This window comes from Taudactylus pleione, unplaced genomic scaffold, assembly GCF_031769625.1.
Source record: "Taudactylus pleione unplaced genomic scaffold, aTauple2 ptg001279l, whole genome shotgun sequence".
Taxonomy (NCBI): domain Eukaryota; kingdom Metazoa; phylum Chordata; class Amphibia; order Anura; family Myobatrachidae; genus Taudactylus; species Taudactylus pleione.
Genome location: NW_028285679.1, coordinates 1,304,933 through 1,317,624, shown reverse-complemented (window position 1 = coordinate 1,317,624; position 12,692 = coordinate 1,304,933). Strand labels below are relative to the sequence as shown.

The 12,692-nt window shown below is 51.5% G+C and overlaps 1 protein-coding gene across 1 annotated transcript in view; it reads left to right on the top strand.

Moving 5' to 3' along the window:
• The window catches only part of LOC148443411 (interferon-induced GTP-binding protein Mx-like), a 41,099-nt gene that overhangs the window by 7,234 nt on the left and 21,173 nt on the right, over window positions 1–12,692 (top strand). The window contains exons 5-6 of the mRNA XM_088462868.1: window positions 2,419–2,494; window positions 10,315–10,437. Of these exons, the coding sequence (XP_088318994.1) occupies window positions 2,419–2,494; window positions 10,315–10,437 (199 nt within the window). The remainder of the gene's footprint in view (window positions 1–2,418; window positions 2,495–10,314; window positions 10,438–12,692) is intronic.

The following is a 12,692-nucleotide window of genomic DNA, read 5'->3' as shown; positions in this document are numbered from 1 at the left end:
TAGCTTTTTCGGAACTTGATGAATTACATAATGGGGAATTTGGAAATTATCGGGGGACAATTGTGAACAGGAGATATCAGTGATATCTTCTGCGTTACATGTATGATGAATAACCCTGACACTTAATTTATACAAAAGTAGGTGAAAATCTTTTGTATAAATGTAGTGATAATAAATAGACCCCATACAATCCATTTTTATTTCATGTGTCACTATTGTGTATTAGATAGTTTTTATTATTTTGCTTTAATACAGTACCTACCTATAATTTGGCAAATGTCCCCCTAAGGGCCCTAATAGCTCAATTCACTAAAGAAACACAATAATTGAGTGATCCAAAAGCGTTGTCTATGGTAGAATAATAGACAGAGCTTTTGGACCATTTAATGGATATTTTATATTGGCAAAGGGCTGGTGCTCCTGAGTGCTTTGGGCAAAACTGTGGTTTACCGGGCACAATGAAGCAACAAACATTGTAAGAATATAGCGCCTTTTAAATGTATTGCTTTTCAATGTAATAGTGGCCTCTTTTGATCTAATATGATTAAGAAATAAAACATAATAGTACAACATCTAAGACATGGCTGTATCCGTCTTACTGTCTATAACCCACATATAGGGGCATATTCAACCTAGAGAGATATTGGATCACGATATGCGGCTGCACGCGACGCTGATATTTATGAAAGCTTCATTTTATTACCCACCCCCAAGGGGCTGCGATGTAAAATAAGCAATGTTGAGGGGCTGATTTGCCGATGCTCAGAAGAGTAGAGCAGGGGACCCTGGAGCTGATAGACAAGCATCACAGGGCCCCCCAAAATAATTTTGTAAGCGTTCTGGTGAGTGAGGTCCCATACTGGCGATTGAGTGTTACTCTGTGAGCCCAGTTGAACATACACAGTGGGAGAGGTGTATGTGAGAATGCACTGTGTACCCGGGGTTCGAGTCTACTCCCCTCACCGTCGGAAAGAGAGGAGGGGGAACACATGGAGACTACACATGGGCCCCCCCTTCTCATAAGCCATCCTTGCACCCAATGCACCTATGTTGGATATACTCCAAGCTCGCACAGCAAAAGAATAAAGAATTGGAGGTTCTTTCATTGCATTATAATTGAGACACATTGCTAAATGTATCAAATAAAAGACATCAGATATTGCAATAATTCTAATTAATTTGAAATCATTAATTTTGCTTCTACAGTATCTTCTCAGATGCCTCCAAGTTGTTTCTAAGCAAGCAGTAAGACCGGCAATAGAACTCCTGATGCTGGAAACAGAATAAATATTTGTTATTGGCTGACAGTGTATAAAAGACTATTTAAAAAAAGTAATCAGTAACGTTTACTCTTTGCACGGAAATCGACTCTTTGGGCTAAATGTAGTAGCCTCCGAACTTCTGAGGCTGTGGGGGTTTATGTGAGTCTCCCCGTATTTTTAAAGTGACAATCCTTTTTAAGGCTAAACCATCTTGTTTAGCCTTTAAAAGGATCGACACTTTAAAAATACGGGGAGACTCGCATATATTCCCGCAGCGTCAGAAGTTCCGAGGCTACTACATTAACCCTTTGGGACTGATTCTGAGGGGTAAATTTACTAAAGTGAGAGTTTTTAGAATGGAGATGTTGCCCATAGTAACCAATCAGATTCTAGCTATTATCTTCTAAAAGGTGCAAGCTAAAGGTCAATAGAATCTGATTGGTTGCTATGGGCAACATCTCTGAAACTCTCACATTAGTACATTTACCCCTGAGCATCCCATGATGTTTAGCAGCATATACATAACTTTATTCAAGCATGAGCGATTCCCGGTTGGCCACATCTCAGTCGCATCTCAAGTGCGGCTGATTGGGAGTTACTAAGTGGCAAATAGGAGGTGATGGGGCATTTGCACATAATTGTCCAGTGGCCATGGCATGTCCGCGCTGACTGAGTTGTGACCTATTCTGAGGTGAGTATGCAGAGATCTGTCCGCCTTCAGTCTCGTTTCCTGCGTAGTTGCAAATGCTGATACTAGTAATGAGGGTGGCTCTCTCAAGCGGAGGGCTGGGGGCAGTGCTGTCACATAATGCGGCCAACTTAGATTTTCACATGAGACTTCCTATCGCAGTAGGCGGCCGGAATTGTAACCACATTACGTTCTACTCAGAATCAGGCCCTTTTCTGGTAGTGATGCATCTGCTAATGTAATTCTCTCATTTAATTGCTTCGCTCGTCGCGTCTCGCGCATGCGCACGACGGAGCTCCCTCCGTCGTGCGCATGCGCAGTGCAGACCATCGACCCACTTGCGAGCGGACAGCCGCTCGCGAGTGGGTCTGAATGAGGCCCAAAGTCTTCCATCAATGTGCGGGCTCTGGTTAGGGCGGTGCGGGCCATTCTTCTGATTGAGGATGAGGCACCCGCTCCCAAGTCGAGGTTTCCTAGTTTTAAAAAAGCTAAGGTTACTTCTGCAGCGTTCCCCTTGTCTGATCAGTTGACGGATCACATGGCGGTGGCCTGGCAGACGCCCAGTAAGCGATTCCTGCCACAGAAGCGGTTGGCGGCCAATTATCCATTTCCGGAGGCGCATTGTAGGAAATGGGAAACTCCGCCTGTGGTCGATTCCCATGTAACACGCCTCATCAGGAGTGCTACTTTGCCATTTCCGTCTATATCCTCTCTGAAGGATCCTACGGACAGGAAGGTGGAGACTTTTACTCTCTCTCAGGGGCTGTAGCCCGGCTGTCCATGGCCATCTCCTGGGTGGCCAAGGCCATTGAGGGTTGGGCCAACGCCTTGGAGGATACGTTTCCGGATGAAGCTCCGGATGTCCAGAGGGCGTTGTTAGGACAGATGAGAGATGCCGCTTCCTACATTGGAGAAGCATCTTTGGATGCTAGCCTGCTGACCTCTAGGGTTTCGGCGGCAGCAGTGTCTGCTCGCAGATCCTTGTGGTTGAGGTCTTGGAGAGCAGACGCTGATTCAAAGAAAGGCTTGGAGGCCTTACCTTTTAATGGAGAGTTACTATTTGGTCCGGACCTGGACAAAATAGTAGATACCCTGGCAAAATCCAAGTCAGCCTTCCTCCCTTCAGCTACGACACCTGCTAAGGTCCGGAGCTCGGCCTTTCGCTCCTTTCGGGTTCAGGGCAAGGCAAAGGGTCAGTCTTCCCGAGGCAGTCCGCAACCAAGACCGCCTCAAGGCCAAAGAAGCAAGCCTGGAGTGCTAGGCGCCCTTCATCCAAGCAAGAAGATAAGCCTTCTGCATGATGGGATGGGCCTCCCTCTAGGGGACCCCAGAGTGGGAGGCCGACTTCTTCAATTCGCCCAATGCTGGCACAATACCACCACGGATGCCTGGGTGCAAGAAGTGGTCTCCCAGGAGTACGCCCTGTCTTTTCGGCACAGGCCGCCTCGCCAGTTTTTTTGCACAAGTCCTTCTCAGGACAAAACCAAGGCCTTGCAGGTTCAGGAAGCCATAGAGGCCTTGCTGACGGCGGGGGTCATTATACCCGTACCACAATCTCAACGTGGGATGGGGTATTACTCTACGCTGTTTCTGGTGCAGAAACCCAATGGCTCTCATTGCCCCATCCTCAATTTGAAGTCCCTGAACAGGTTTCTCAGGGTTCCCAAATTCAGGATGGAAACTTTGCGTTCCATCATTCTGGCGATGGAACCGGGGGATTATATGGTCTCCCTGGATATCCAGAACGCCTACCTCCATGTGCCTATAGCAACATCGCACCAACGGTTTCTGCGATTTGCTATTCTCCACAACCACTACCAATTCAGGGCTCTACCCTTTGGCCTCTCCACGGCACCAAGGGTATTTACCAAGGTGATGGCGGTCATGGCGGCTCACCTTCGGAGCCAGGGGATACGGTTGCTACCGTATCTAGACGACCTCCTCTTGCTGGCAAGCTCCCCGGAGGTACTGATCTAGCATCTCCACCTGACGGTCGCTTGTCTTCAGGCACACGGGTGGTTGATCAACTGGAAGAAGTCCTCCCTCATCCCATCACAGCGGATGGTTCATTTGGGGGCCCTGCTGGACTCTAGTCGGCAACGGATTTTTCTGACTCCACAGAAGGTCTCCTCCTTACAGCTGCGGATTCACAGTTGTCTGAGCAGTGGCAGAGTGTCGGTGCACTCAGCGATGAGAGTTTTGGGGTCCATGGTGTCGGCATTCGACATGGTGGAGTTTGCCCAGTTCCATTCCAGGCCCCTGCAGAGGCTGATTCTTTCGGAATGGAACGGATTGCCACACAGGATCCGATCTCAGATGCTGGTGTTGTCCTCAGAGGTACGTCTGTCCCTGGCCTGATGGCTACAGACGGCTCATCTCCTCGAGGGGTGCCCCTTTTGGATCCGTAATGGGTTCTGCTCACGACAGATGCCAGTCTCCGGGGTTGGGGGGCGGTGACAGGCTCCTTGTCACTTCAGGGTCGTTGGTCGGCGGAGGAAGTGATTTTTCCCATCAACATCCTGGAACTGCGTGCAGTGTACAGAGCCCTGCAGTCGTCCGGCACCGCTCTTCACGGAAGGGCCGTTCAGGTGCAGTCAGACAACGCCACCACGGTGGCGTACATCAATCACCAGGGAGGGACTCGCAGTCGAGCTGCGATGTCGGAAGTTTCCCGTGTCCTGGCTTGGGCAGAGCGCTATCTTCCAGCTCTCTCGGCAGTCTTCATCCCGGGAGTCCTCAATTGGGAGGCAGACTTCCTCAGCCGTTGCGACGTGCATCCCGGGGAATGGTCGCTTCATCCAGAGGTATTCCAACTACTCATGGACAAGTGGGGGCTGCCAGAGCTGGACCTGATGGCATCCCGTCACAATCACAAGCTGCCCGTGTACGGGTCAAGGACAAGGGACGCAGGCGCAAGTCTGATAGACGCGCTGTCGGTGAAATGGCTGTTTCACCTGGCTTACTTTTTCCCTCCGATATCTCTGCTGCCTCGGGTCCTGTGCAAGTTCAAGCAGGACGGAGGCACACTCATCCTGGTGGCCCCAGCGTGGCCCAGAAGGCCGTGGTACTCCGATCTGCGGAGCCTGTCCATCGACGCTCCATACCTCCTACCTCAACGGCGGGACATGTTGTCTCAGGGGCCCTGTCTTCACCCGGATCTGGGTCGACTATCTTTGACGGCGTGGCTCTTGAGACAGCCGTCCTGAGGTCTCGGGGCTTTTCTAGCTCCGTTATTACCACCATGCTGAGGGCGCGCAAGCCTGCTTCCGCGAGGATCTACCACAGAGTGTGGCACACTTACTTTCAGTGGTGCGAAGCCAGAAAATATGATCCCCAGGTGTTCCGAGTTTCGCGTATTCTGGCTTTCCTTCAGTCAGGTTTGGATTTAGGATTACGTCTTTCCTCACTGAAGGTGCACGTGTCTGCTCTGTCGGTGTGGTTCCAGCGCAGGATTGCTGCTATGCCGGATGTACACACCTTTTTCCAGGGTGTTTTAAGAATCCAGCCTTTGTGCCACCTGTGGCCCCGTGGGATTTGGCGGTGGTTCTTCGGGCCTTACAGGGTCCTCCTTTTGAGCCCTTGGAGTCAGTGGAGCTCAAGTGGCTAACTTTTAAGACGGTTTTCCTCTTGGCAATTGCTTCTGCCAGGAGGGTTTCGGATTTGGGGGCATTTTCCTGTCATCCCCCTTTTCTGGTTTTTCATCAGGACAGAGCGGTGCTTCGCACTCGTCCTGATTTCCTGCCTAAGGTAGTTTCCAGGTTCCACATTAATCAGGAAATTGTTGTACCAGCCTTTCAGTCGCCTGATCTTTCGGCTGGGGAGGCTTCCTTAGACGTTGTCCGTGCACTCTAGCCCGTTGGTTTCGTTCTGTTATTATTGAGGCTTATATGCAGGAGGGTTTACATTTTCCAGTCTCTGTTAAGGCTCATTCCACTCGGTCTGTGGGCCCTTCTTGGGCTGCTAGCCGTGGCGCCTCTGCTGTTCAGCTGTGTAAGGTGGCCACCTGGTCTTCCATTCAGACCTTTTTGAGGTTCTATGTGTTTGACACCTTTGCCTCTCAGGATGCATCCTTTGGGCGCCGGGTTCTCCTATCAGCACAGGAGCGTCCCCGCCCTTAGTTTGACTGCTTTGGGACATCCCCAAGGTCACCCTGTGGACCCCTATGGACCCTGAAGTAGAAAACAAGAGATATGGTAAGAACTTACCTTTGTTATCTCTGTTTCTACGAAGTCCATAGGGTCCACAGGGCACCCGCCCTGACGCACCTGGCTTCATATGGGCTCTGTGACTGGTCACCGGTTTTCCGTCTCCCATTTCTGTGAGTATGGTTCTTGTGTGTTCCAGTCTTCCTTCTCTCTGTTTCGTCTCCTCCTCCGGCCTGGGCTGCTTACCAACTGAGGTGCCTGTGGCTCGGTGGCGGGGTATTGAGGAGGATGGACCCAAGTGCATCCTGGGAGCAGCTAAAAGCTTTAACTCCGTGGTGCCTGAGGATCCAGAATCCAGCTATACCCCAAGGTCACCCTGTGGACCCTATGGACTTCGTAGAAACAGAGTTAACAAAGGTAAGTTCTTACCATATCTCTTGTTTTACGCCATACGATGTTGCAGGAACCACATGGCTTCACATTAGTCACCATCGGTTGCACCATCGAACCTTGCACTAGCCGTATGGCAGGTGCAGATTATCCGTCTGAGTATAGCCTCCTATGTGAGCGGTTCTGCGTCTATGGGCCTGATTCACAGATGAACGCAATGGCGATTACATACACAAATTGAGCGATTGTTTTCCATTGTGCATGCGTATAAGCTGCACTGCAATTACGGATGCACAGAGGAATCCATCGCAAAGTGAGTGACAGGCTGTCACAGAGGAATCCATCACAAGTGGTGACGGGGGGGTGGTCTGATATACGCAGGCGTGTCTGACCGTCTGAACGCCCTTACATGGACGTGCATAAATTAGCCACTGCGATCTCCTATGCAGCTCTGTGTGTCAGGAGAGCTGCCAAATCTGCGTCCAATCAGACCTTCCGTAAGGGCAAGGTGGTCGCTCAATGTGCGTTGATGTTATAGATATTTACGCTGGTAAGCGACATCGTACGCATGTGAGAAGGCGGCAGTGGGCATCTTTATGCCGGCTGGGCTGTGGGGTGCATTAGCATATTTTTGCAGCTGCCTTCCGTGCGTAATCGCAGCTGCGATTCCATTAGCGTCCGTCTCTGAATCATGCCTTATATACGCAAATACTATCGGTGACACGCCATAGACACTACTGTGGGAGGCAACATCTCTTGAGCCACGCCCCTGTTACATCCCAGTCACCGTCCAGGAATGCCCCTTACATTGCTTATACCGTGCGTGTACATTTGATCCGCCACTCTGTGCGAACAAACAGTGGCGCCATTATTGGGGTGGGGAGATTCTGTATTGCGCGAGGCAACATGCCGGCCGCTAAGATGAAGTAAACAGCGAACAGGCACCAGTTTCCCAGAATCCTATAACTATATACAGCTAATACATACATTCTGACATTCACCCACCACATTATTATTATATAGCACCCACATATTATATCAGTCGCTGTAATGTATATATCCTGTTATATAATATGTATACACAAGGGTTATTTTCTATTCGAGAAGCTAATTAACCTACCAGTATATTTTGGGATAGTGTAAGGTAGCTGGAGTGCCCGGGTGAAACCCACACAAACACGGGGAACATACAAGCTCCACACAGATAGCGCCCTGGTTGGAAGCGAACCCATGACTCCATCGCTGTAAGGCAGCAAAGCTGACCATTATACCACCGCGCTACCTGATTGGACCTATATGCCTAGAGTAACCCAAACAGACAAGGAGCAAGGGCCTCATTTATCAATGAGTTTTATCATATGCAACGAGATTTAAAACTCATTGTGTATGATAAATAGTGCTCCAGCCAATCAGCTCCCATCTGTCATTTCTGAGTGCGAGGGCACACTAGGGCAGTGGACAGTACGGAGGTGGTGACCTGGCATATGCATATTATCAGTTCACCTTACTATAGTGGCAGTGGGGTAGGGGCAGAGTAGGAGGGCACAATGGGGCAGTGGACAGTACGGAGGAGGTGACCTGGCATATGCATATTATCAGGTCACCTTACTATAGCGGCAGCAGGGTAAGGGCAGCGTAGGAGGGCACACTGGGGCAGTGGACAGTACGGAGGAGTTGACCCGGCATATGCATATTATCAGGTCACCTTACTATAGTGGCAGTGGGGTAGGGGCAGCGTAGGAGGGCACACTGGGGCAGTGGACAGTATGGAGGAGGTGACCCGGCATATGCATATTATCATGTCACCTTACTATAGTGGCAGTGGGGTAGGGGCAGAGTGGGAGGGCACACTGGGGCAGTGGACAGTACAGAGGAGGTGACCTGGCATATGCATATTATCAGGTCACCTTACTATAGTGGCAGTGGGGTAGGGGCAGAGTACGAGGGCACACTGGGGCAGTGGACAGTACAGAGGAGATGACCCGGCATATGCATATTATCAGGTCACCTTACTATAGTGGCAGCGGGGTAGGGGCAGAGTAGGAGGGCACACTGGGGCAGTGGACAGTACGGAGGAGGTGACCCGGCATATGCATATTATCAGGTCACCTTACTATAGTGGCAGCGGGGTAGGGGCAGAGTAGGAGGGCACAATGGGGCAGTGGACAGTACGGAGAAGGTGACCCGGCATATGCATATTATCAGGTCACCTTACTATAGTGGCAGTGTGGTAGGGGCAGAGTAGGAGGGCACAATTGGGCAGTGGACAGTATGGAGGAGGTGACCCGGCATATGCATATTATCAGGTCACCTTACTATAGTGGCAGCGGGGTAGGGGCAGAGTAGGAGGGCACAATGGTGCAGTGGACAGTATGGAGGAGGTGACCCGGCATATGCATATTATCAGGTCACCTTACTATAGCGGCAGTGGGGTAGGGGCAGAGTAGGAGGGCACAATGGGGCAGTGGACGGTACGGAGGAGGTGACCCGCGTATGATAAAACTCAAATCTGACTGTGTGTATCAGTCATTAGTAAACTTCTGTAACTGTGCCCTGTAGGTGTCAGCCTTTTGGGCACACGGCCTGATTCAGGCTGAGCGCTCGCAAGCGGGTCGATGTTGGCCCAGTGCCCATGCGCACGAGGGAGCCGGCTCCCTCGTGCGCATGCGCGAGACCCGAATAGCGACGGCCAAGCCGTCGCTATGGGTCTCATACCAAAGGGGGCGTGCTTTCGATGGTGAGTGACAGCATGCCCCCTTTGGTGGCTGGCCAGATGGAGGCATTCCCATGGGAACGCCTACCGTCTGGGGCCGGCCCCACTGACATCACTAGTGATGTCAGTGGAAGTGCTTTTGGCTCTGATAGAGCCAAAAGCACTCCAGGGCTTGCGGCAGATGAGACCCTACCACAAGGGTCTCGTCGCAAGCCCGATGGTTGCGATGGTCTTGACCATCATGACCATCATTTTGGCTGCTCGCATAAGCTGTGGGTGGTAGCTGACAGCTATGCGAGCAGCCAAGAGGCCCCAACAAAAAAAAAAAAAAACGCCCTGATTCAGAGCGGGGCGCTCGTTCAGAGCGTCCGGCTCTGAATCAGGCCCACAGTGCCTGATTCAGACCCGTTCGCGAGCGCATAGCGCTCGCAAGCAGGTTGCTGGTCCCTCACTGCGCATGCACACGCCGGAGCCGGCATGCGCGAGACCCGCCAGCGACGGGCGCTTTGTCGCTATGGGTCTCGCACCAAAGCGGGGCAGCTGTCGATTGTGATTGACAGCTTGCCCCGTTTTGGAGGTGGGCAGGGGGGGTGGCTGGCCAAATGGAGGCGTTCCCGAAGGAACGCCTGCCATTTGGGGGCGGCCCCACCATCACTTGGCCGCTTGCTAAAGCTGTGGGTGGTCACCCAGAGCTATGCGAGCGGCCAGTCGGCCGCGTCTTTAAAAAAACAGGGACGCCCTGATTCAGAGCGAGCACTCTCAAAGAGCGTCCGGCTCTGAATCAGGCCCACAGTTACAAGAGATACGACCATAGATGGGGGGAGATTTATAAAATCGTGGAGAGAAAGAGACACCCCCAACCAGCTTAACACTGGCACATTACAGGCTGTGCTAGGAAAATGACAGAAGCTGATTGGTTGGTAATTTATCTCTCTCCTCTTGTGTCCCCCCCTAAGGCTTAGTACATCTTCCCATGTATCTCGCTTCACTTTATTTCTTTCTAAGATTTGATAAATCTCCCCCAAAAGTAAGAACCAGCGACGCGTACAACCTTCACCCCAAGCTGCCGATTCATATGATCATGTCGCTAAAGAAAGAACTTTTTTACTCTCTTAGAAATCACTTCCAAATCTTGAAGTTCAGATAAAAAACAAACTTCAGTTAACAAAGGATGAGCTGGAGAAATGTGGAAAAGGTGTCCCCGAAAATGAAGGTGACAAGCTGACGTTCCTGGTGGAGGTAAGTGTGATCATACTGTATATGCTAATTATTTGTCACTTTATGGATTATGGTTGAAAATGATCTAATGTTTCCACTCTCTTCCTTGACATACAAAGTTTAAATGAATGGTGATTAGCCTACAGTAAGTATTGTAATGCAAAACATCAGTGGCGTATCTATAATGGGTGCAGTGTGGCCCCGCACCACACACCCTGCACCCATATTTGTTTTAACTTACCTGTCCGTAGTCCCGCGTCTGGTGTCGGCGCTGCTCAGAACACGGGAAAATGGTCGCCGCTGCCATTTTTCCGGTGTTCTACGCATGCGCAGTAGACACTCTAGTGCCCTGAGTCTACTAATGCTCCGATGGCTGGCCAGCCGCGTCAGTCGGCTGCCGTCCACCGGGGGGGAGAAGAGGTGGCCCCGCACGGGGAGTGCACACGGGCCCCCTCCTCTGTTAAGACGCCCCTGCAAAAAATTATATATATTTGTCACCCTAATTCTATATGTGTATGAAATAACGTGGTATGATTCCCAAATAAATGGGCTAAGCTGATGCTCTTTGCAGGAGATATGGGTGAGTGGGTCAACTTATAGCTGCACCATCCCCCTGCACCCAGCTCCAGCACCGACACTTATCTTACACTAGCAAGGTCTCCGCCATCCTGCTTTCTGTTCCTCTCCTCTTACATCGGCTTCCTCCCCTGGTCTTCAACTCCCCTTATTACATCCATTCTGAGGCATTCTGCCCCCCCATGACACCCCCTCCTCATATCACCCCTATAATCCAAGTCCTCCCCCTTACTGGTCCAGCTGAAAAGTGTTAAGGGGATGTAGTTAAGTGCGGTCACAATCCCGATGGCAGAATGCCGGCTCGGGATGTATGATAGGCATCAAGATACCAGAATCCAGAACGATGCGGGCCCGAACGAGGTAAGTCCGGGGCCGCGTCTACTTAGCCACGGGGGGAGGGTTTGGTTAGGGGGCTCCCGGGGGGACATAGGGATAGGCACCCTCCCCGGGAGGGTTAGGGTTAGGCTTGGGGAAGGTGGGGTTAGGGGTAGGTACCCCCGGGGAGAGGTTAGGGTTAGGAACCCCCTTAGGAGGGTTAGGTTTAGGCACTGCTGGAGGAGGTTAGGGTTAGGCACTGGGGGGGAGGTTAGGATTAGGCACTAGGGGGGGTGGTTAGGGTTAGGCACTAGGGGGGAGGTTAGGGTCAGGCACTAGGGGGGGGAGGTTAGGGTTAGGCACCCCTAAGGGAGGGTTATGGTTAGGGGGGGGAGAGGGAAGGGGTAGCTTTACTTACCTCCGCTGTCGGCATTTCATCCTTCCGGGCTCACGTTGTCAGGATTTGAATCAGCGGCATTACAATCCCATCCCCTGTTAAGCAGGAGTCATGACTGTCCATTCACACGGCCTCAGTATAAGAGGCAGCTGCCAGATATTGCCATTCCTTAATAAATAATATATATATATATATTGCTATTTTTCAGCAGGAGCTCAGGGCCTGATTCAGACCCGGTCACAAGTGCTGAGCGCTCGCAACTGGGTCGATGGTGGCCCAGAGCGCATGCGCACAACGGAGCCGGTTCCGTCGTGCGCATGCGCGAGACCTGGATAGCGACGGGCAATCCGTCGCTCCGGGTCTCGCACCAAAGGGGGCATGCTGTAGATGTTGAGTGACAGCACGCCCCCTTTGGTGGGCGGGCCGGGGGACGTGGCTGCCCAAACGGAGGCGTTTTCATGAGAATGCCTACCGCTTGGGGCCGGCCCCACTGACATCACAAGTGATGTCAGTGGGAGAGCTTTCGGCTCTGTAAGAGCCGAAAGCTCTGGGGCTTGCGGCCACGAGACCCTACCACAAGGGTCTAGTCGCAAGCCCAATGGTCGCGATGGTCTTGACCATCGCGACCATCATCCTGGCCGCTCGCATTAGCTGTGGGTGGTCACCCACAGCTATGCGAGCGGCCAAAAGGCCGCACCAAAAAAAAAAAAGCCCGGCGCTGATTCAGAGCGAGCGCTCTGTCAGAGCGACCGGCTCTGAATCAGGGCCTCAGTTCCTAAACCTCTCATTAACTATTATGTAATGTTCTGGGCCAAAATGTATTTTCCATAAGATAAGTTCTATTTTTTTTCTATAGCTCCGCCCCCAGTCCCTGAACCTATTTTTACAGGAAAATAGCCCTGTATATGTATGCATGTGTGTTTGGAGGAAGGGTCAAGGATTAAGGGGGCCCCGGAGATATCAGTGTACCGAGCCCCAAGAATTCTGT